This window comes from Tripterygium wilfordii, chromosome 18 (assembly GCF_013401445.1).
Source record: "Tripterygium wilfordii isolate XIE 37 chromosome 18, ASM1340144v1, whole genome shotgun sequence".
Taxonomy (NCBI): domain Eukaryota; kingdom Viridiplantae; phylum Streptophyta; class Magnoliopsida; order Celastrales; family Celastraceae; genus Tripterygium; species Tripterygium wilfordii.
In genome coordinates, this window is record NC_052249.1 from 11,189,816 (window position 1) to 11,212,284 (window position 22,469).

General features: G+C 38.1%; 5 protein-coding genes across 6 annotated transcripts; 3 read left to right on the forward strand and 2 right to left on the reverse strand.

Annotated features, from left to right (window-relative positions):
- The first annotated feature begins 3,652 nt into the window (after positions 1 to 3,652).
- On the forward strand, positions 3,653 to 5,441 carry LOC119983860 (dof zinc finger protein DOF5.6-like). The gene is made up of 2 exons (XM_038827591.1): positions 3,653 to 3,853; positions 4,204 to 5,441. The coding sequence occupies exons 1-2, from the start codon at positions 3,797 to 3,799 to the stop codon at positions 5,152 to 5,154; spliced, it is 1,008 nt and encodes a 335-aa protein (XP_038683519.1). The 5' UTR covers positions 3,653 to 3,796; the 3' UTR covers positions 5,155 to 5,441.
- Positions 5,442 to 6,304: 863 nt separating this feature from the next.
- On the forward strand, positions 6,305 to 8,280 carry LOC119983862 (50S ribosomal protein L12, chloroplastic-like). The gene is made up of 2 exons (XM_038827592.1): positions 6,305 to 6,464; positions 7,453 to 8,280. The coding sequence occupies exon 2, from the start codon at positions 7,539 to 7,541 to the stop codon at positions 8,118 to 8,120; it is 582 nt and encodes a 193-aa protein (XP_038683520.1). The 5' UTR covers positions 6,305 to 6,464; positions 7,453 to 7,538; the 3' UTR covers positions 8,121 to 8,280.
- Positions 8,281 to 8,821: 541 nt separating this feature from the next.
- Positions 8,822 to 12,897, reverse strand: LOC119983859 (serine/threonine-protein kinase ATM). 2 transcript variants are annotated; one of them, XM_038827590.1, is made up of 2 exons: positions 12,606 to 12,897; positions 8,822 to 12,431 (listed from the first exon to the last, which is right to left on the reverse strand). In XM_038827590.1, exon 2 carries the CDS (start codon positions 12,403 to 12,405, stop codon positions 9,043 to 9,045), a length of 3,363 nt encoding a protein of 1,120 aa, XP_038683518.1. In that variant the 5' UTR covers positions 12,406 to 12,431; positions 12,606 to 12,897; the 3' UTR covers positions 8,822 to 9,042. The 2 variants fall into 2 exon arrangements, with proteins under 2 accessions (XP_038683518.1, XP_038683517.1); XM_038827589.1 differs by having other exon boundaries at positions 8,822 to 12,439; positions 12,606 to 12,896.
- Positions 12,898 to 14,790: 1,893 nt separating this feature from the next.
- Positions 14,791 to 16,422, reverse strand: LOC119983475 (transcription factor MYB98-like). Its single transcript, XM_038827145.1, has 3 exons — positions 15,959 to 16,422; positions 15,681 to 15,816; positions 14,791 to 15,363 (listed from the first exon to the last, which is right to left on the reverse strand). The coding sequence occupies exons 1-3, from the start codon at positions 16,420 to 16,422 to the stop codon at positions 14,791 to 14,793; spliced, it is 1,173 nt and encodes a 390-aa protein (XP_038683073.1).
- A 5,078-nt stretch (positions 16,423 to 21,500) lies between these two features.
- Positions 21,501 to 22,206, forward strand: LOC119983476 (NAC domain-containing protein 41-like). Its single transcript, XM_038827146.1, has 2 exons — positions 21,501 to 21,917; positions 21,997 to 22,206. Exons 1-2 carry the CDS (start codon positions 21,501 to 21,503, stop codon positions 22,204 to 22,206), a joined length of 627 nt encoding a protein of 208 aa, XP_038683074.1.
- Positions 22,207 to 22,469: the final 263 nt, after the last annotated feature.

Sequence of the window (22,469 nt, forward strand, 5' to 3'; positions counted from 1 at the left end):
TTACACGCCAAACACTTTTTATCAGTAAAACTTATCTCACAGCACCACAGTTTTTAATCTCACATAGGTTGATCAAAATACAAAAGACTCCCAAACAATCCTATCGATTCACCTCAACCCGGTTGATCATATTGTCATTGAATTCCAGGTGTTTTTGACCACAATGATAATAAAACCTTATCCATTAACATAATATTGTATACATTTATCTTTATAAAAGTAAATAACTCCCAAAATTTTTACATAAACAACAGCACATTCATCAATAAAATAATGCAATGGTTAATAGAAATTAATATTTGGGGGTACAAGATCCTGTCCACCAACTCCCTAGATATTTGTCCACTCTAAATTTCTTGCACATTTTTGACAGAATATTTGTTTGGATTTTTGTTACAAACCTTGCAGCGGATCGTAGTCACCGTCGGAGGTGTCGCGCATGCGCATTTAGATTTAGACATTTAGTACGCCATCTGTTTGAGAAATTGCCACTTACACGCCTCTCTGTCGTTATTTACGCGTCATAGACTTATACTAACCCATTAAGACGAAAATTCTTGACTTGATATGCCTAATATGTTGGGACAGCAGTAGCATCATCTACTACGTTACACGTAATCTTTCACACCGAACTCCATTCTTAAAAAAAAAAAAAAAAAAGGACATATAGAAGTGGCATCATTGGAAACTTTTGTTGGAAGAATTATAATGGTCCCATAATGGGCAAAGCTGCGGTGCGCTTAATTGGGGGAATCATTGCGTTACATGTGCCATCAAAAAAGCTTTTAGGGATCGTAGGGAGGCTGGCTAGAGGAGTAGGTGTGTTGGTGGGGTCAAAAGAACCGAAGATTGACTGCACCGGTTACGAGGTCATTTTTTTTTGTTCTCTTGGACCACATCATGATGATCAATAGAAGATGCTAAATTTGGACCGTCTCAGTGTATTTCGAACTGAACTAATAGGATTTCAAATTCAAAAGAAATGAGAACTTTGGGGGCCCCAAGGTGTACCTCAAGCAGATGTTCCAACATTCAAACTGGATAGACCATAAGACTATTAAGATTGTTCGGTGCTTGAGGCTCTCTCTTTAACTAATAGTGAATATATAGTGAGAATGTGAGAAAAATTTGTCTGAGTGGAGATCCCCCATTTTATATGATTTTTGAATTGTTGATTGCACTTGACTGTTGACAAGATTTATAGGGGAGAATCACTTATAAATCTCTTGTAGAGTTCCTCTCCATCAGTGATGAGTGCTACTCAGTATGCCCGATGTGTTTTGATCACCTGATATTCCTAAGATTATGCATGTTAGGTCGTATTGAGTAGTCCAAACCGAGATTCTCCACAGTCCAATATCCTTTTCTCCAGTCTACGTGGTGACATGTGTCAACATTTCATTGGAAGGATGTTTTTGATAATTAATATCAATATGGGCTTTGAGTCATGCAATATATAACCAAACAGTTAAAGTCGTCGTTGTATGTACGTGACGTTATATTCTTCTTACCACTAGTTTTTGTGTAATTTACAAAGCATTAGAGATTTAGGGTTTTTGAAAAATTTACTTTAAGTTACAGATAAACTGGCTTTTGCTGTACTTTTGTTTGGGAGTAAAAAAGCAAAAGTAATCGGAAGGAATAAATAAGTAAAGACAATATCAAGGGCCTTGGCGGCATCTTCAAGCTCAAGATTTTCACTAAAGTCTTCTGTTCCGTTTGCTCAAGCCGACAGAGAGAATTTGAAGTGATGCTGATATTTGATAGCTCGGAGAGCAATATATATACGTTTTTAATTTGTTCTGTTAAAACCCTAATCATGCATTACACGTACGTGCTACCTAATGGAGAAAATAATCCAGTTTTGAATTCCTGTGTTGCTTGTAGATGAAGTAAATATTAACCTCGTTATACATTGTATGTACATATTTATTTTAGGTTTGCTTTGGATTCGGTATTGTTGTCAACATGACTAGACTAGATAGGGAGACACAACCTCAAGGTCTACCATAATTGTAGTATAATTAGATGACAATCGACAAATACTTGTTCCACTATTGTTGGCTTTCGAAAGCAACTTAATGAAAGTCCCATTCACATTAATCACACACACACACAAATATGCATGGCTCATAGAGAGGTTAATTTCCCTGCATAACTTTTGGGATCAACCGTCACTTCATACTCCAACAACTTGGGATTACTCGCGTATCGTTGAAGTAAAATGACATGTAATTTTGTTCCCAACAATCTTATATATGATCGTGTGGGGTTCACGATTTTACATGAATATATGTATTCATCTCAACATTTTGAATAAATGGGACAAAAAGGTGTTTGAATCCTTAACATCTTCATTTCGTTTATCATGGTTTTCCGTGAATGGATCGTTAGTGTCAGTAAGTGGTCTTAACTTCAATAAGTTTTTTTTTTTTTTGTACGTCATAACTATAGTAAGTTAAACCTTTGACCATTTTAGGAGAGAAATAATTTAAGTAGTAAATTAAAACTATATCTTAAAAATTCAGTAAAATGTGTAGAAAATTAGTAACCAGTATCTTGAATATAGTAAAAACCACATTTTATATCACCCCTACCTCACATTGACTAATGATATATATAATCATATAATAGAACATCAAAACCAAAATGATCATGATTATTAGATTGGTACGTGTCGCACGGTCCTTATATCAAGGAAACTTGTCAGGTGTACGGTCAAATGTGTGATCTCCCATACTCTACATGCTTTGTTCAGCTAACAGGTTGTACTTTGGATTTACGACCCCTGTGAATAATGGAGGGTGTGTCCCTGAAGCTATACATATTTATTCCCCAATTAAGCCTAAATAATTTTATATTATAATATCATTACGAAAAAAGTTAAAAAATTTCATAATTACAACAATAATTCAAATGGATTAGAGATTGAAATTAAAAGACGGCACGTGATGATGAGGGGAATCGATCCTTTGCTTGTGGATGGAGGGAGAGCGAGGGCCCACCATTCAGGGGGTCCGCAAGGTTGGAGTGGGCTTTCGGTATGCGTCTCTCTTTATCGGAATACCCAAAATATCAATATTCTCTCTCCCACACTCAGCTTCTGTCACATCAGACACTGGACTAGGGGGACACACAAGTGTGACGACTACGCCGCGATCTCTGACGTCTTAATAATCCTCCTTCGCAATCCAACGGCTCACGGTAACAAATATTTTTTAATCGGAATGGCAAATGAACTCTGATAACATTTTTACAGAGAAAGAGATCGCACGTTCAATTCTCATGTTCATTTCTGTGTTATTTTATTATATGAACCAAAAGTCCGAAAAGTTTTCTTTGTATGGGTTTTGGCTCGGTATTATCAGCCGTTATTGTAGAATGAGTTATGTCGACAACCCGAGTTTAGAATTAATCTGTGAAGAATTTTCAGTTATCAAAAAAGAAAAAAGCTACGGTAACTCTAATCAAGTGACATCAAGGCTATGTAATTCTTTTGTCAGTCAAGCAGAGGTTAGAGTGTGTGGGGCCACTGTCTTAACATTTGAATGACTGTCAGGGCCCACTAGTGTGTTGCCCACCGACGCTAGTGTACATTGTCGTGGACCGTAGATACAGAGTATACCTGCCTTTTTCTTCCTTCTTATTCACATCCTCAACATTCCCTTCGCCCTTATCAGAGTTCCCCTTCCCTTCTCACTGCGTTTTCTCCTCTCCATGTCTAGTTAGTTAACAACTCTTTCTTAGAAAGAAAGAGTTTCCTACGACGTCGTTGCACTCTATCTTCCTTCAATCTATGAATATGGGTCTTACTTCACTCCAAGTTTGCATGGATTCATCCGATTGGCTTCAGGTATATATATACGCATGACCCCATTCATCCCAGCCCTCCTTTCTTGTTTTTTTATCACTAAATTAAATGTTGAGGCGATTTACTTCCAATGCGACTCAAAGAACACGAAGAAGTCAATTTGGTTTGTGCAACTAATAATGCACATGAGAGAAACCCATATTCATCACTAATTAGTTGTTGTTCATTACTACATTTTGTTCATTCAAAAATGATAAACATTCCAGTAATTGGGATCTTAGTTATCCCAGCTGTTGAATTTGATGCAGTAGTTGGGATAGCAATTGTTGGGATGTCTATCATAATTGATATGCATTTTGATGTTTGAAGTATGATTTCATAATGTGTTTCAGGGAACGATCCACGATGAATCATCAGGGCTGGATTCATCATCACCAATATCTGGTGACATGCTGGGATGTTCAAGGCCATTGATAGAGAGGAGGCTAAGACCACCACTTGACCAAGCACTCAAGTGTCCAAGGTGTGACTCAACACACACCAAATTCTGTTACTACAACAACTACAGCCTCTCCCAGCCCAGGTACTTTTGCAAGACATGTAGAAGGTACTGGACCAAAGGTGGCACTCTTAGGAACATTCCTGTCGGTGGTGGCTGTAGAAAGAACAAAAAAGTCTCCAAAAAAAACACCCCAAGTACTGATCATCATCATCATCATCAGTCAATTATTAACCAAAACCACCCTGCAGGACCATCTTCATCAACTCATCATCATCATCTCAACAGTACTCCAACTGATCTTCACCTCTCATCATTCCCTGACCAAATGCACTTCTCACAATTTAACAACATAATTGGGACACTTGGGAACCCTAATGTGATGGAGAGCTGCAATGGCATTGGCATGTTCGAGAACCCTAGAGGGCCTATTGATTTCATGGAGAGTACTACAAAGTTGGAAGCTAATATTAATAATTATGATTTCATGGGGAGTTGTGATGATCAGATGGGTGGTCATCATCAAGGCCTAGTACCACCAAATCTTCATGGGTTTTGTTCTCCATATGGAATGTCATCATTTGATAATGGGAATGGTAATAGTGCTGCACTGATGGATACGTGTCAGAGGCTCATGCTTCCATATTATTATGCAAATGATATTCAGGATCAGAGTCATGCAATGGATGTCAAGCCAAACACCAAGGTTTTGTCCCTTGAGTGGCAAGATGCTGGCAAGGAGAGTGGTAATTATGGTCTCATTAACAATCTGGGATCATGGACTACTAATACAGGTGGCATGATCAACGGCTATGGATCGTCCACTTCAAACCCATTAGTGTAAATCAAGGAATGTGTTGCTCGATCTATGAATCTTCATGCAATGTAGAAGCTCTGTACGTTTGGGAGGGTTTTGGGTTAATTTGTGTATTTTGTTAAATGTTCATGTCATAATGTGAACATGGGTCTTTTGATTTTCATCGACTTGACGAATTAAGCAGCTGGAGTGTGTGAATGAAGATATATGGTATCACAGATTCACAGAGAAAAAGAGGCTGCTTTAGTTTCATGACTGTCTAATCAGGTTGTTATCTAAAATATATATTAATTTAATTTCATAGTTTTTTCTAATGTGGTGTGCTCTTTTTGTGGCTCTAGCGATTTATTTGGCTTACCGAGAAAGATATACTCTGGCATGTTCTTGTGTTTAGCGAGTGGTTAAGTTTGTCTTAAAGGAGAAAAAAAAGATGTTTTGGAAGGTCCTTTGGTGAGGAATGTCTGCCACATAATCTCAATCAAACTCACTGATACTAAAAATCTCATATCGGTCTGACATACGCAGCCGAATGGTCTATAAACCAAACTCAACTCATCTCATGTTGAGAACACATTTTATGTGCCTAAGTATCATTTGCGAAGACCCATACAGCATAATTGAGCGCACTCATAATCCAGAGCGGACAATATCTTCAACGTGTTTGAGATGAGAATTTCAACATGATATCATAGCACAATCTCAGTCTAGTTGGATGAGACTCTACCTGTACACTTCCCAGCCCATAAGTGTTAACGTCCAATGAATAACAAATCTTAGAACGGACCATATCTACAATTTGTTTGAGCTGAAAATTTTAATGGAAACCTTCTACACGACCCCACCGCACTATTATGCACCAACGACGAATGAACATCACACAACAACGGATAAAAAAACAAGACAAAAGGAATTAAAAGGCATGATAAATTATGCTCTCTTTATTGGGAAAAATGTGCCACACGTAGAATGGGCCCTTGGGCTTATTCTTTATGGGGTGTCAGTCCAGTCCGAGTCAAAAGTCTGGACTTTGGGGTGGCTGTCTCCGGGGGTGGGCTTCTTCTTGATGTGTGTCATGCCTAAGCCCAATTGATGAAAAACGGACGCGCAGCCCATATGATTGGAAGTCGAAAACACCCCAAGGCCCAAGCTTACATCGTCTGGGCAAAAGCTGTATAGAAGACAAAATGGGGCAAAGAGAAAAGAGCCGTTTTTGACCTTCGAGAGGAACAGATTTGCTTCCCTGGTGTCGAGATTTCAGTCCTGCTGGAGTGGAGAGGCCTTCTCCGCTTATTATTATTATTATTTTTAATCTTAGCGCTTCTTATTTGCGATTTCAGGTATGATTTATGTCCAACTTGTGTCAAATGGCGTTTGTTTATTTGATTTGGAGTAATGTTTGCGAAAATTTTAAGCTTCTTTTTGGTTATTACTAGTGTGGATTGGAACTTGTGTTGATTTGAAGCTTCGCATAGTGTGTGTTCTGTATTACGTCTACCCGTATTTTCTGGCACACAAGGTGTCTGATCATTTGTCTCTGTTAAGTGTTAACTATGGCTGGCTTAGTTGTGTTTGAATGAAGGTTCTTGTTTCCTGTGGTGATTCATATCGATTTTTTTAAATTAAATAAAGGGTTTTCCCTGCTCTGTCTATGATAAGTGTTTACTTAATTCAATTAAATTTAGCTTAAGCCTAGACCCTATTTGCATCACTTCCGATACCCTTGTTTGGCAGAGTGAGAATACTCGATCGCTATTTTTATTTGTTTGAGTGCCAATTTTGGGGGTAAGGGTTTAGTATAGTTAGGCTTTGAATATCTTCTGTTAGCTAGAATTTTAGCTGTACTTAAAGCTTGAAGAGATTGCTGATTTTTGGAAAAACTTGAACAGAGAAACCTCTTTTTCACCAGGAATTTTGGTGCATACTGAACTGTTTAAACTCAGAACCTTTTAGACCAATTGCGTGTAAGTTGTAACTAATACAATTTCGATTGGGACTGTTTTGTTGGAACTCAAGATTTATTATCACGTGACTGGAGAGAATAACCAACCTGGATATTTAGGGATTAGAAGTATACATATAATGACAGTTGGTTCAAAAATGGCAAGCAAATGGATTAATGTACTTCATTTTAAATAGCTTTTATAAATGAGGATACATCTTGCTGAGAACCCCCGCACAGAATATTTTTGATCCTTTGCTAGCTATGAATCTTTCCAGTGCAGAGTGCAAAAAATTAGCTGGTCATTTGAAGCATCTCTGTCGTGCTACCATTATTTCCTTTCCGGATTGACGACAAAATAGTTCTTTTGATTTCTTTGGATGCAGGGAGTCCCAGACTAAAGCAGATAAGATCTTTCTATCCATTTCTGTTTCATGAACCATTGCCTTCATTAGTAGTAGATCTCAAAATCATGAAGCTTATTGCACTCGTCAAATCTGTTCGTGCCCACCCCACTCTTCGTGAAATAATTGGGCCTTTGCAGTCTCGCAGCTTCCAGCATGACTTTGTTCCCAGAGATCCAAAGGCCAAACCAAAAAAGTACAAATATCCTGCATTTTATGATCCTTATGGTCCTAGACCTCCACCATCAGATAAAATCATTCAACTTGCTGAACGTATTGTTGCCCTTCCTCCGGAGGAGCGCAAGCAAATTGGTCCTACACTCTCTGAAAAGCTAAGACATCCAAAGCTGCAAACAATTTCAGTAGAAGGCATGGACTTGGGTCCACAGGGAGGAGCAACTGCTGGTGCGGCGAAGGTGGAGGAGAAGAAGGAGAAAACTGCATTCGATGTGAAGTTGGAGAAGTTTGATGCTGCTGCCAAAATAAAGGTGATCAAAGAAGTTAGGGCATTCACTAACCTTGGATTAAAGGAGGCTAAGGATCTGGTCGAGAAGGCACCAGTTGTTCTCAAGCAAGGGGTCACCAAGGATGAGGCAAATGAAATCATAGAGAAGATAAAGACTGCTGGAGGAACTGCAGTTATGGAGTGAAGATGTACCACAATTCTTTTTTTTATTTGGCTCAATTTTGATGTTTCATGACTGTAAAAGATGGCCGATTGCCATCCCTTTCCAACACTGAATTTCTCATGTGGATGCTGGGGGATTCTCATCTGAGATAGGAAGGAAAGTTTAGTTTTAACTTGTTTCATCTGAATTTTCACAAGTAGTTTCCAGCATTATTTCCTATGAAAAAGGTCTACAGGTTAAATGAATTATCATGACCAGGATTGAGTTAGTCCAAGTATTGAGAATTGAGTGTAGTTGCATAACTTGAAGTCCACAGTATTAACCTTGCCTACATTTCCAGCACTTGGTTAATTAACTTTGGGAGATGTCTGTAACTTGAATGAAAGTCTCTATGTAGCATTTGGGAGCTGCTGGGACAAGTGTGATGGTTTAGTAGGGTTGACAAAAATGGCGATCTTGCTCCTTTGACGTCTAAAACAAAGTTCAGAAACTTGTAACGGTAGGCTCTCAGGCCACTGAGGCCCCAATGTGTAGCTATTAGCCTATTATGTTTGGTGTCTGTGGCCAACAACACAGCATATGCAGCATTTGGTTATTATCCAGCAATTGTTTTTAAAACCAGCAATCAAGCAATCTCGTGAGGAGCCATTCCATACAACCATACATGAACAAACAAACGAGTATAAACGCGCCATGGCAAAGTAGGAAAAACCAGAAAAATGTAACTGGGAGATTATTTATTAGCAAAACTGCCTCTGGCTCAATCTAGCACGACATGGGAAATAGGTATCCTTTCTTACAATAACATACAAAACGAGTGGCAGATGACAGTAGCTGGTTCATACACGGAATAAAACAGGAAATTCATTCTACAATATGGTCTCTACTTAGATCAAATAACCTAACTAGAAGATTGCATTATCAGTTTATCACGCAGTTCCAACTAAGAAGCTGAAAAACAAGGCATGTTCCTCACCTTCTCCAGGAGGCCTCTTATCTCACTCTCCAATTTGGTTCTCATCTCTGGTGAAATATTGTTTCCTGGTTTCTCCAGCATTGATGTCATCATCTCTAGATTCTGCCTTATAGCATCAATGGGAAGAGTTTCCTTGGGATGAAGCATTGGCCCAGAAGGCTTAGCAGCAGTACCAGATCCCTCCAAAGACAGGGAGTCGGTAGATAGTGGATGCAGCTGGAAACTAAGTAGAGTTGCACCAAATGGGTTACTATTGTTGAAACTCTGAATTGCTTTTTCAGCATCGGCTCTCCTTGCAAAAACCACTTGTGCCTTGCCAGAATCTTCCAACAACTTTGTTTCTGATTCCTTCAAGAAACCAAACTTACAAAATGTCGCAATCAAAACTTCTTTTGAAGGGATGGAAACTCCTGATGCAAACGTCAGAAGAAGAGTAGTCTCAAGAGCTTCCCCATTACTACCCACTATATGATCTGTAATCATATTAGGGATACCAATAGCTTCTCTTTTCCTAGGGCGACCTGTAGAACCTTCCCTGTTTCTTCTTCTTTTCTTCTGCTCAGAATGACAAATGGTTTCCTGCAAATCCTTCCCAAGTGATATCGACTCAGCACTCGTTCCATTCAGATCTGGTATGCCAGCAGGAAGCACACTGCTTGGAAGATCAAATGTTGCTTTCCTCCTTCTCCTCCTCTTTTTCTGCTCATGATTACCTTCACCTGGAAAAGAGCCAACTTCCAATGAATCTTTAACTACCAAGCCTTTAGTAGCCCCATTTCCATTGGAATCTGGTAGATCGGTGCCAGTCCCCTCCTGCATGGGAATATCATGAATTGAATATGGTCCTGTTACCTGCAAATCTACCAGCAATGGAATAGGATCCACATTATTGCTGATTTCATTAGGTAAGGCAGCACATATTTCATCCTTTGTACACTGTAAAGCAACTTCCCCCTTCCTCTTTCTCTTCTTTCGCACGGGTTTGCCTTCTGAAGCAGCATGGGTGATAGGCTGTGAAACATCTGTCGACAAGCTGGGTGTAGTACCATTGGCATTCAAATCAGGTATCTCTTTGGTATCTTTAGTCTGCAGACCCATCTCCTGAATATCTTTTGATGATAAGCTGCTCGTAGTAACGTTTATATTCACATCTGATAGACCAGACAGAGATCTAACTTTCGATCTCATTGAGTTCTCGCCTCTATTCTTCTTGTTCTCAGGTTTTATGCTGGGTAGGACAACATGTTTTCCATTTAAACCAGGTTCAGCTTTGCTTCCAAGCACGACTGGTGGATCAGTGAGAACTCCATTTTCAGAATGCTTGGAAGTTCTTCCTTTTCTCTTCTTGGGATCAGATTTAGCACCAGGGGAAATCTGCTTAATTTCTTGGCTTTGCCTATCCAATAAGCAAGGCTCAGAAGCTGTAGCCTCTGTCTGACGAATTATATTCTTGCAATACATCTCGTAAATGGACTCATCATGATACCGGGAAATTCTGTACCTTGAAAAGAACCACTCCGTTACCTCAAAATTTTTAATCTCATTTGGATAGAGACAATCCACTGCTGTAAAGCGAAGCTCAGAGAGCAATTTAGCTGAAGTTGCATTTATAAACTCTGGATTAACAGGTAAAGTAGTCTCACTCACAAACTTTTTGAACCACCTTTTCCGAAATCTCTTGCCACTACCTTTAGAAACTGACGGAGGTCCTGAAAACTGACCATCAACTGAATTCATGCCCGCACCTTCAAAATGAACTAGCTGAGCCTTGGAGTCTTCTGTTTCATCTGGAAAGCTTTTATGTTCCCAGTTTACATAGGGATATGACAAATACTTGCTCTTTTTCCGCTCTCTCAAGTCAAAGCCCCTGTCAGATTTCTCATCATCCCCTGCATCTACATTTCCTACATTTGGAGATCCCGAAGAAAAAATCTCCTCCTCCTTAGACAGAGAAGCCAATGTAGTGACATTTAGATCTTCTTCTTGAACTTGAAAATCCTTCTTCTTTTGTGTCCTGAACAGTGAGCTCCCATCATGTGGCTTTGTGTTGTGATCTCTAACTTTAACACTAGTGTTATCTCTGGCCATCAACACATCACCAGCACCGACATCACCATCAGGAGGTATTCCTTGAAGCTGCTGCATGGGCAACTGGCTGTGTCCTATGAAACGATAGAAGGATGACAGACGACCCTTGGCAGAAGCTAATTGAAGCATGCTAGGCGTGGAAACAACCTTTGCTAGATATTTGAGCTGGGAAAGAAATTTCTCAGGTTCAAACTGAGCGAGTGAAAATTCATCCAGTTTACCATATTTGCTACCTGGCACAAAAACCCGTTCCTGAACTTGAGCATTGCCATCGAACATCCCACCTCTTTTCAAGATACACGAGCAACTCATTTCTGATTTCACAAGCTCCCCAAATTCATTCAGTGCTTTCTCCACAGCTCCAAGGAAACTCCAAGCCTTGTTTTGGCGTGACATCTGTTCAAAGTTCTCATGAAGAGGCTTCAACTGAGATGGGTAGCACCAAATCACATGACTATTCCCAAAGTATCCGGCTAGTAAGCATTGTTTATGGTTGCTCTTCAAAGAATACTTTGATGCATCAGCAGGATCAAGAATCTTTCCAGGCCACCATGTCCCAGACTTGGTTTTAACCCATACAATATCACCCAGGCTGAATTTAAATTCCTGATTCTCTTCCTTCTCATCATCTTGAGCCTTTGTTGAGACTTCATTTCTCATCGTTAACCCCAAATAACGTGTTTTTTCTTTAGTCTCTTCATTAAATCCAGTAAAGGAACCACTAAAGTCCACATAGAGTGATATGCTATCACCAGAAACATCAATTTTTTTCACAGAGTCCACTCCTCCCAAACCCAAAATTACATCTTTCATTCCACCGTCCCTTACATTCTCTCGATCTCCAACTTCCTCAACGACAACACCACTCAAGTCTACTAAGTTCCCATCCCCTTGAGCCTCTACACTGCCTGTTTGGTTCACAGTCTCCCCATCCAAAACATCCTCTTCAGATTGAACAACAGTATCACTAGTCTCCTCAGCAATGCCAACAATTACATCCGCACCCTCCTCTGAAATCTTTCCTTCAGAATAAACTACAGCTTTAACTGCTTCCACCTCAAGACCCACAACATTCTGGCTGATTGTATCAACCCCTTGATCACTAGATTCAACAAGAAGCTGCAAATCTGATTCAAACCCAGTAAAATTCTCACAAAAACCAAACAACCCAGAAGCCTCTTCTAGGGATTTAACATCTAGGGTTTGAGCTTCTTGGGTTTCCGGGGTCTTAGGGTTTTCCATCTACACTAACTACAGCTTATCAATCTCTGCAGGGCTTAGAACACAAAAACAAAAGAGTAAAGATTCATTACAATGCTTTACGAGTGTACAGACCAAGCAAATACTATATCAAGAACAACAAAACCCAGAAAACAACAAAAAAAAAGAAAGAGGAACACATAAAAATCGGAACTTTGTAGTTCCTGTTTGGATATACATACCTACAAAAGCGGTCTTACATTGTTTACTGAGTCAACAACTCTGCTGCGATCCGGGTCGAGTAGTAAGTTTGAGAAGGAAAGATCAAGGAAGTGTGATTCTTGTGATTATGATAGAGATTGTTTTTTGGTCCAAATACGCTAAAAAAAGAGGAAGGAAGGTCTTTTATCAGGTTATGGATGTGGTTTTTATTAATGTCTGTTGGTCTGTATATATGGAGTGTCACACCTGTCCGTATTGGAACCGAAGGTAGATTTTTGGCTTCAAAACAACAAAGAGAGACGAATTCAGTTCTAATTCCATAAAGATTGGGGAGTAGGAGCAATGATAATGGTACATTTTTGTTGTGGCATGGATGTTCATAAAATTACGGAGGAATAGAAGGATAAAATAATGATATTTTGATGGTCTCTTTTTTTTTGTTATAGCATGGAGTTGTAGCATGGAGAAAGGAGGGGATTTTGGGTGGTTGAGCAATTACAATGATTTTTTATTGATGTATGAGTAATGTAAAATGATTTGTGTTTTGTTGATACGGTTGGATCAATAAAATGTATTGGTATAGAAGTGTAAATTTGTTGACTTGATTTTCGTGTAATAGAGGTGGGACCCAGTATTAATTTAAAATTAAAAAATGTGTTTGTGTATGAGATGTGAGTCCCATTTTTATATAAAGCAAAACAAGCATATGGGCCAAGCAAACCCCATGAAAATAAGCCCAATAAATTGGCACCATTGTAGCCCATAAATTCTCATGGTCTAATAAAAAGTACACTAAAATCTATCCATGACCCCCTAAATAAGCCGCATTGTGATTTTGTCCAAAAATAAAATAAAATTCATTGTGAAATAGATATAAATTATTTTGAGTTTATATATATAATAACATATAATTTTATAATCACTAATACATTTGTTGACTTTATTTGACAAATTATAATTTAACTAAAAGATAGTAATTTTAAATTGTAAATTCTAATAATATAGTAATCACAATATATTATCTGAATATTATTATATAATATTTAAAAATAAAATATATAATAATATGTTGTATTTCAATTTAAGATCATCGAAATTATTCTCTAATTAATCATGTAAAGAGAGATCACTAGAAACCATTTAAACCTAGAAGGCTAGAACAAGCTCTCCATGCACAAACTATCCTCCAATTCAACTTATAAAACCATGAAAATGACATACCAAATTATGAATTTAAAGGGTAATGGCATTCCGAAACTAAAAAATGTAAGCAACTATGGCTTTTCATTCAAAATAAAGTATAAAAGGGTTATAGTTGCGAATGACCGAAACGCCAGTAAATCAATATCGATAAAAGATTATTCTGGTGTTGTGGAAGACATAAATACATAAATACATAAGGGTATTTCGGTCAATAAATATTTTATTCTCATTCCACCCAAACAAATATTTTGCATACCAAACATTGTAATCCATTATTAGAGTATCACTATTCCTTATGCAATCAAACGTATCATTATAATGGTCATCCTCATCCTCATTCCCATTCCCATTCCCATTCCCATTCCAATTACCATCCTGATTCCCTATGACAACCAAATGTAACCTAAGAATGTTGTTTGATGGTATATGCATACATAGGTTTCAAAATTTACCATATTTAGGTGCTAATTAAGGATTGATCAATATCATACCACATGTATATATATAGATGAAACACACATACATCAGTACTCAAGTATACATGAGGTACCTTCAGGGTAATTTTGTTTGTAATTGTTTTAAAGCTTGCAACCTAATCACATCCACATTGACTGAAATCCATTTCCACTCAAACTTATCCTAAAACACAATCCATAACTAGAGACTAATTAAACAACAACAATATATAATATGATAATATATTATATTAAGAAAACACCATATATAATCAAAGAGTACAGAAGCTCTCTCTCTTTCACTCTATGTCTCAGAATTTCCAACAAAACATATTTTATTTATTAACAACTCCTACTAAACTTCTCTTCTCCAAATTAAACCACCAATATTGAAACCCTAATGATGAAATAGCTTTTTGACCCAAACTATATAAGCCTTCTCTCTTCATTCCTTCCACTCAAGCTCCTTCAACAACATCTATCTATCCCCACTCCCCAAGCTCTTCAGGGTATGTCTATATAATATATGTATGTATATATGATGTGATCAAGGCATCAGAGCTTGCATCATCTCCACCAAGTCCAGCTCCTTCTTCCCTTCATAATCCACCAGTGGATAATTAGCCATCTCTGATGGCATTTCCAACACAAAATTGATCATCTTGTCATCAACATTCCTAACAGGAGCATAAGGAGCCATAATATCATCAAGAAGAGAATCAAAGCCATTGAATTCGTAACTCGGAACCAGTCGATCGTCGGAGAAGAAATCCAAGGCTTGATCTGGCTGAATGCTGGTAGTAGCAGTAGTTGGTGTTTTCATTGCAGAATTTGTAGCATCATCAGAGCTGGGGGTGGTAGAATTAGTACGTTGCTCCTCATGGTTTGGCGACTTCAAGTTTAATTTCTTGATGTAATCCTGCAAAATGGTGTCTTTCGAGTACTTGTTGGATCGGTATTTTCGCTTCGAGTACAGACTCCTAATGGTGGCATTCCAGTGGTTCTTGATCGAGTTTTCTGTTCTTCCTGGAAGCCTTTTCGCGATCTCCGCCCATTTGTTTCCGATTGCTGAATGAATATCTATTAGCATTCTATCCTCCTCCTCGCTCCAACTATCCTTCTGCAGATATCAGAAACAAAAACGACTTAGAGACTCTAATACCATATGAGACATCAATAATTTTATGATCTTTGTTTTCCGAAGAAAAAAAAAATTGCATAATGATAACGATCCCAATAATCCCAGTTGTTAGAATTGTACGCACAAGATTTGAGTTGTACATACAACTGTTCAGCATCTGGGATAACGGAGATACCAGAGTGCTGAGATTTTTATCATTTTCGAATTTTGGATAAAGATCATACATGCAAACAAATTAAAAATGACTAAACGTGTTGTAGAGATAGATCTGTAAAAATTTATGAAAAACTGTAGACCTTGATATTAGGCCGGAGATGATTATGCCATCGCTCTCTGCACTGCTTGCCAACCCTTCCAGCAGCTGGTGACATCTCATGAGCAATGTGAGACCAGTTTTTGACTCCATACTTCTCCACCAGTTGGATCAGCAGACTGCATATATATATATGTATATATACATACATATAGACATGCATCAACATTTAACCAAATCAAGTCAACATAAAATCAGAATATAACCGCGATCTGATAAAAAAGAGTTGGCCAAATCATATAAAAAATAAAAATAAAAAACCTGTCCTCTTGTTCAGTCCATTGTCCCTTCACAACATGAAGCTTCTTCTTACCCTTAAATCCCCTATTTTTCGTCATGCAAACACTACTTACGTCAACAATTGAGACCTCATCAGGAACTACAAAATCAATGGGCTTCACTTGCTCAGAATTCAGAGGATTAATATCCAAGGGTGGTTGGTTTCTCTGAGGGAGGTTGTCGTTGTTGAGGTACCCTCCAGTACCAAAGTTGTCCATGACTTGTCCATGTCCAGTACCATTGTTTCCACCATTGTTATCTATCAATGGCTTGCACTCATATTCATAAAGACCAGTGTTTTTTGAAAACCCATATGGGAAAACATCAAAAGATTCAAAATTTGAGGTATTTGGGACACCAAAAATTGGATTTGAGGAGGACGCATTGGTGTCAAAGTGGTCGAAATCTTGGAGAAAATCTTTGAACAAAGGAGATTCCTCCCCCATGAAAGGAGATTTGAAATGATGATCAGACATGAATGTGTGTGTGTGTGTGAGAGAGAGATCTGGTTTTTTGGAAGAAGAGAATTACCACCACCTTTGTGTACTTAATAGGACAGAAGAGGGAGTGGACAAGGTGTTTATGACCATTGATTGGGGAAGATCCAATGGTCACAATCACACACCATTGTTTAGCTCTTGTGACTCTTGAGCTTCTTTATTGTGACTTGTGAGCATTCTGGCATGGTATATATAGGCCCATATGCACCCTTGTAATTTGTTTTCAATTCCTTGCTGGTGAAGATAAATGTTGTATTTTTTTAGATTTAATTCTGCACAATAGTATTCATTGGGATTTTTCCATTTTTAGGCGAAAATCAAATAATAGTCCAAAAAATATATCTAACATTTTTGGAAACATATATATGATATTATATTTGTCGATACGGTAGTAAATTTAGTTAGGTTTACCATTACGTCATGTTAGACGTCAGGTAGGAATGACAGTAAGACAAATCTCGTCACTCAATTAAGTTGTGACACGTCGAGCAAGAATGACAATGAGGGGAACTAATTCGTCAATCAAGTTGTGACACGTAGAGTATGAATGACAATTAGGTAGATAGAATCAAGATACGTGGAGGAGAAATGACAATGAGGCGGATAAGCTCGTCAATCAAATATAGGAATGACAATGAGACACATTAATTCGTCAATCAAGCCCCTGACACGTGAGTGAGTAGGAATGACAATGAGTCGGATTGGTTCGTCAATCAAGTTGTTACATAAAACACAAATTCATGCAAATAGGATGTGATCCTATTCAAATTACCCATTGCTGTATAAAGGCAATTTTAGTAAGCTTACTTATAATCTATACGTCTATCACATTGTGGCATGCATACCGTGGGATTAACCATGTTAACGTCTCTTATTTAGGGATGACAACGGATCAGGTCGCGGAGCGAAACCCGGTCGACCCGTCCCTATCGGGTTTAAAAAAATCCTATCCATTGGATCATTTGGGCTGGTCTACCCGGGACCCGGTAAAAAATAGGCAAGGTCTAGGGGTGGGTTGGGACGAGGGTAACCCGCCCCAACCCGACCCGGGGTATATATATTTTTTAAAAAATAATTAGATATATATTATATATATTAGTTATAAGTAATATTGTAATTCCCAAATACATAACAACTAATAAGTTCTAAAGTTTGTCTTCTAAAAAAAATGATAACTTGTTGGACTCTTGTGTTTCTTTTAAATTATCAAAGGTATAATAATTTAATTTGGCTAATTTTCTTGTTAGTTCACCGGGTTAGGATGGGTATACCCGTGACCCACTAGGGACAGGGGTGAGACAAAAAATCCCTACCCGCTTCGGGTCTATGGGGCGGGTTGGGGCAGGATTTTAAGAGAATAGGGCAGGGTTGGGGCTTCAAAAACCCTACCCAACCCGGCCCGTTGCCATCCCTACAGCTAGCTGGATCAAATGGCGGGAAAAAGCTACGACTATTGACTATTGATTGACAATAACGTTATAATTAAAATGACCATTTTAGCCCTCTTCTTCGGTTTAATGTAGTAAATTCTTTTTTACTTGGCCTTTTTGGGGCTAAGTTTAATGTAAAAACATATTAAATACTGATATTTGTATATATATGGGTCTTAATTAAACTCAATTATGAGAAGCTCTGTCCTTTACCATATATAGTGTTTTTTTTTTAAATGTTGCCTGTATTTAAAATGATCCTAATAAAACAAATTTCAGTGGCGGATCCAAAAATTCCAAACATTTAGAGCACATACTATCTGTTACATATATTGGGAGCCCGATATATTGGTACATTGGGGCGAGTACTCAGGGGTTGTATAAATTTCACTGTGGGATAGCACAACAGTGAATAACACTAGATCTAGAAGACAAAATTAAATATTAATATTCTTGGACATTGAAAAAAATTTAATATAAAAAAAAGGAAGCACAATTTAATTCAAGTTAAATTGGGTCAGTATTAAATTAAGCAGCAGTATTAATATTTGATAGAGATCAATATTGTAACGTGTGTTATTCATTAGTGATTTTAATTCTGTATTAGTTGTTTATTAATTACAATTAACACACGAGCTTCACGTGTTTCTAAGGAAAACAAATCATCAAATCAATATATCTTACAGATTTGTAAATATGAAATAAATCTTTTTTTTTGATAGATAAGCGGGACTGAAGGCTCGAACTTGAGTATCATTCAATTCGAATATATATCTTAACCACCTCGATTGAGAGGTTGTTGGAATTATGTACAAGTCTTTAAAAATTTAAATATCTGTAATTTATGGTATATCAATCCAATCTTGAGACTTAAAATTTAATCAATATTACTAATATTATTATTAATTATAATTATAAGCAATATTAATATCAACACATGTCAATAGGATACCCACCATTCACTATCCACTAATGTAAAACTGGGAACTGAGCAATTGCGATGGAGACATTTGGGGGGTATGGATCTAATTTATTATACCATTTGTTAAGCCATGGAGAAAAAAATGCTCCAATGATACCAATTTGTTGAGACCAGCATGGGGAATGGCAAAGCCCATGCCCCTATGTTTGCTCTTCAAGTGGGTCTCACAACAAGACACACTCACATATATACCAAAATCAATACTGGGCCTCACCTCTATTAAACTAAAAAATAAAGTTAGCAAATTTACACCATTGTACTAATACATTTTGTTGGCCCAGCCACATCAACAAAACACATCTCCCGATACATTTTATTCTTGGCAGCAAAAAACCACCATTGTGGTTGCTAAAACATTTGCAATGGTGATATGCTGTTGGGGCCACTAGAAATCATAAGGAAATGTGATACGCTGATGTGGTATGGTATTGGATGAAATCAATATGTGACATGTTAACAATGGCAATGAGAGGAAGGGTAAAGATAGAATGAGAGATTTGTTGTTGATTACAGTGTTAAAAAGAAATTTTGCCCGTGAAACACTAGTGTAAAATGAGTGGTTAAAATGAAACAAATGAAACTCGAGTGACTGAGTTGTAACAAGGGCTATCTGTAAATGGCCAAAGAAGTACTTTTCTCGAGACAAAGGAGACCAATATGTTAGTATTACATAATAAATCGTAACTAATCGAGTCAAACAGTCAACTTATCTTGAAGTAGACGTTAGTCTATTAATGTGGGTCCGGGTCTACACTCCCAGCCTAGTTCTTAGACCCTGAAACAAATCAATAGATTGCGTGAATCAGGACTATACCGGCTTATTATGCAGCTAACAGAAGTAGGCGACACCCATCTTGAACCTTTGGGCTCCCGCGATGTAAGGATGGCAATGGGCCGAGTTGGGTAGGGTTTTTGAAGCCCCAACCCGGCCCTAATATCTTAAAATCCTGCCCCAACCCGCCCCATAGACTCGGAACGGGTAGGGATATTTTGTCTCGCCCCTGTCCCTAGTGGGTTACGGGTATACTCATCCTGACCTGTAGACCCGGTGAATTAGCAAGAAACTCAATCAAATTAAATTATTATACTTTTGATAATTTAAAAGAAACACAAAAGTTCAACAAGTTATCATTTGTTTTAAAAGATAAACTTTAGAACTTATTAGTTATTATATATTTGGGAATTACAGTATTACTTATAACTAATATATATATAATATACATCTAATTATTTTTTAAAATATATATATACCCCGGGTCTAGTTGGAGCGGGTTACCCTCGTCCTAACTCGCCCCTAGACCTTGCTTATTTTTTACCTGGTCCCGGGTAGACCCGCCCCAATAATCCAATGGATAGAGTTTTTTTAAACCCGATAAGGATGGGTCAACCGGGTTTCGCCCCACGACCCGGTCCGTTGCCATCCCTACAACGACGTGACTCTCCAGAGCAAAGGTTACCGTGAGTATCCACCGGCCACAACTCACTTTCTTTCATAACTAATCCTCTGCACATGTGGAGTAATTAATTAATGCGGAGGCATCACTATCACTCCAACAGTCAAAATTTTTCAAAATTCAAGCAAACAAATAGTTTCCTTAAACAGTAGTAAACCCTAGGGAGAAGCATTGAAAATGTCTCTCTACTTTGTAAAACGGATCAATTGAGTCCTTTTACTTTTTTTTTTTATCATTCAACCTCTCGTATTTTGAAGAATTGGCTAAACAAACCCCACTTGCTCATTCCGTTATAACGGCGTGGCATGACATGTGACATTGATCACTAAAATAATGACACGTCATTTATACACTATTAATTAAAATATAAAAAAAATATAAAAAAGTTGAATATCTTCTCCGGTGAAACTCCCATCTCCGGCGAATGAGTAGCAAAACCAAGGAAGCCAGATCACATGTCCTCCCTCCCTCCCTCTCTCTCCAGCAGCCATGGAAGCAACCTCAAGGCCCGATCCCAAATCTCAGCCCACCCGCAAGGCCCGATCCCAAATCTCAGCCCACCCGTTTCAGGATCTAATATCTGCACACTCCTCTCTCCCTCCTTCCATTCAATTACTTTCTAGTTCTAGTCATGATTTCTCAAATTTCGTAAAGTCAATCATGGATCTACTTTATTCACCACAACTTTCAAAATCAAGCCAAATAATATCTTGAAACCCATACTTCCATCAACTAGGAACTTTCACTGGTTCACTCGCTGACGACCTAAGAAATCTTCATCTTCATTGCTGGACGAGTTCATCGCATCTGGGTGGTTATCGATACCACACACTATAGGTATTTGGTCTTTAATAAGGGTTTTCTAGGTTTCAAAGAGGATTTTATTCTTTTTTGATTTTGATGAAAATTATTCTTATTTTCATTAATATTTGTTGGCCATGTCATTTCACAAGTAATTGTTTAATTCTTAAAAAAAAGCCATGTCATTTCACAAGTAATTGTTTAATTCTTAAAAAATGCCACATTGGAAAAAAATAGCCACGTAAGATGAATTTAACCTCTAAAAGGTTAGACTAACGGAGCCCATCCTTCAAAGTAGAGAGGCTTGAATGACCCGAAACAAATTTGCCACGAAACAAATTAAGCAACCAAACGGCAATGTGTTCTTCTTCTCCATCAGAAGAAGAGTTGGTCGGTGATTATCTATACAACAAAGTTCACGGCAGTCCTTTCCCACAGACTATTGATGTGAAGGAATGTGATTTGTACGATGAAGAGCCATGGGAGATTTGGGACAAGTATGGAGAGCCTGAATTGGAACGAATTAATGGAGAGAATATAAGGGTGGTTCTTTACTTGTTTACTAAGTTAAAGAAACAATCTTTGAACGGCAAGAGATTTTTGAGAAGCGTTGGGTGTGATGGTGGTGTTTGGCAAGGTGAAGACGCCCCCAAAAGAATTGAGACGAAATCTTGTGTTGGGTCTAGGAAGAGATATCGGTATGAGAATGCGGGTTCGGATCAACATGGACGATGGATTATGATGGAATTCAATCTCGGTGATTACAATGGGAAAGTAGGTGACTTTCTTGTGTGAATTTTTAGGGTTTTGGCACCATGGCAATCTCTGACACTGTTGTTTTTATGTAACGCAGCGTAATGATTATGTCCTCTGTAGCTTGAAAGAGAGAGGAAGAAGAAAGAGAAGGGTGTGCGGAGAAATTGAGTCCAAACAAGAACAGCCTTTGAAAAAGCAAAAAGGAAAGGAACAGACTGCGTCAACTGATCCAATTACATCTGAAATTCCTCCATCGACACCACAACCATGTTGTTCTGTAAATTCTATGGATTACAGTAGTGTTTAGACAATGGAGTTAGCAACCATGTTGTTCTGTAAATTCTATGGATTACAGTAGTGTTTAGACAATGGAGTTAGCTCAAGGGACTCATTCCTCGACGATTACTGTCGTCGAAGAACAAGAGTTATGTTATGGTGGTGAAGCAGCTGAGGAATGTGATGATCTTATGGACTACGTCATTGTTGACTGGACAATTGAGTTTTCAGAAGAGTCGCAGAACCATCAATCAATAATAACCATGCAAGAGTACCGTGAAATTGAGCTGCTGC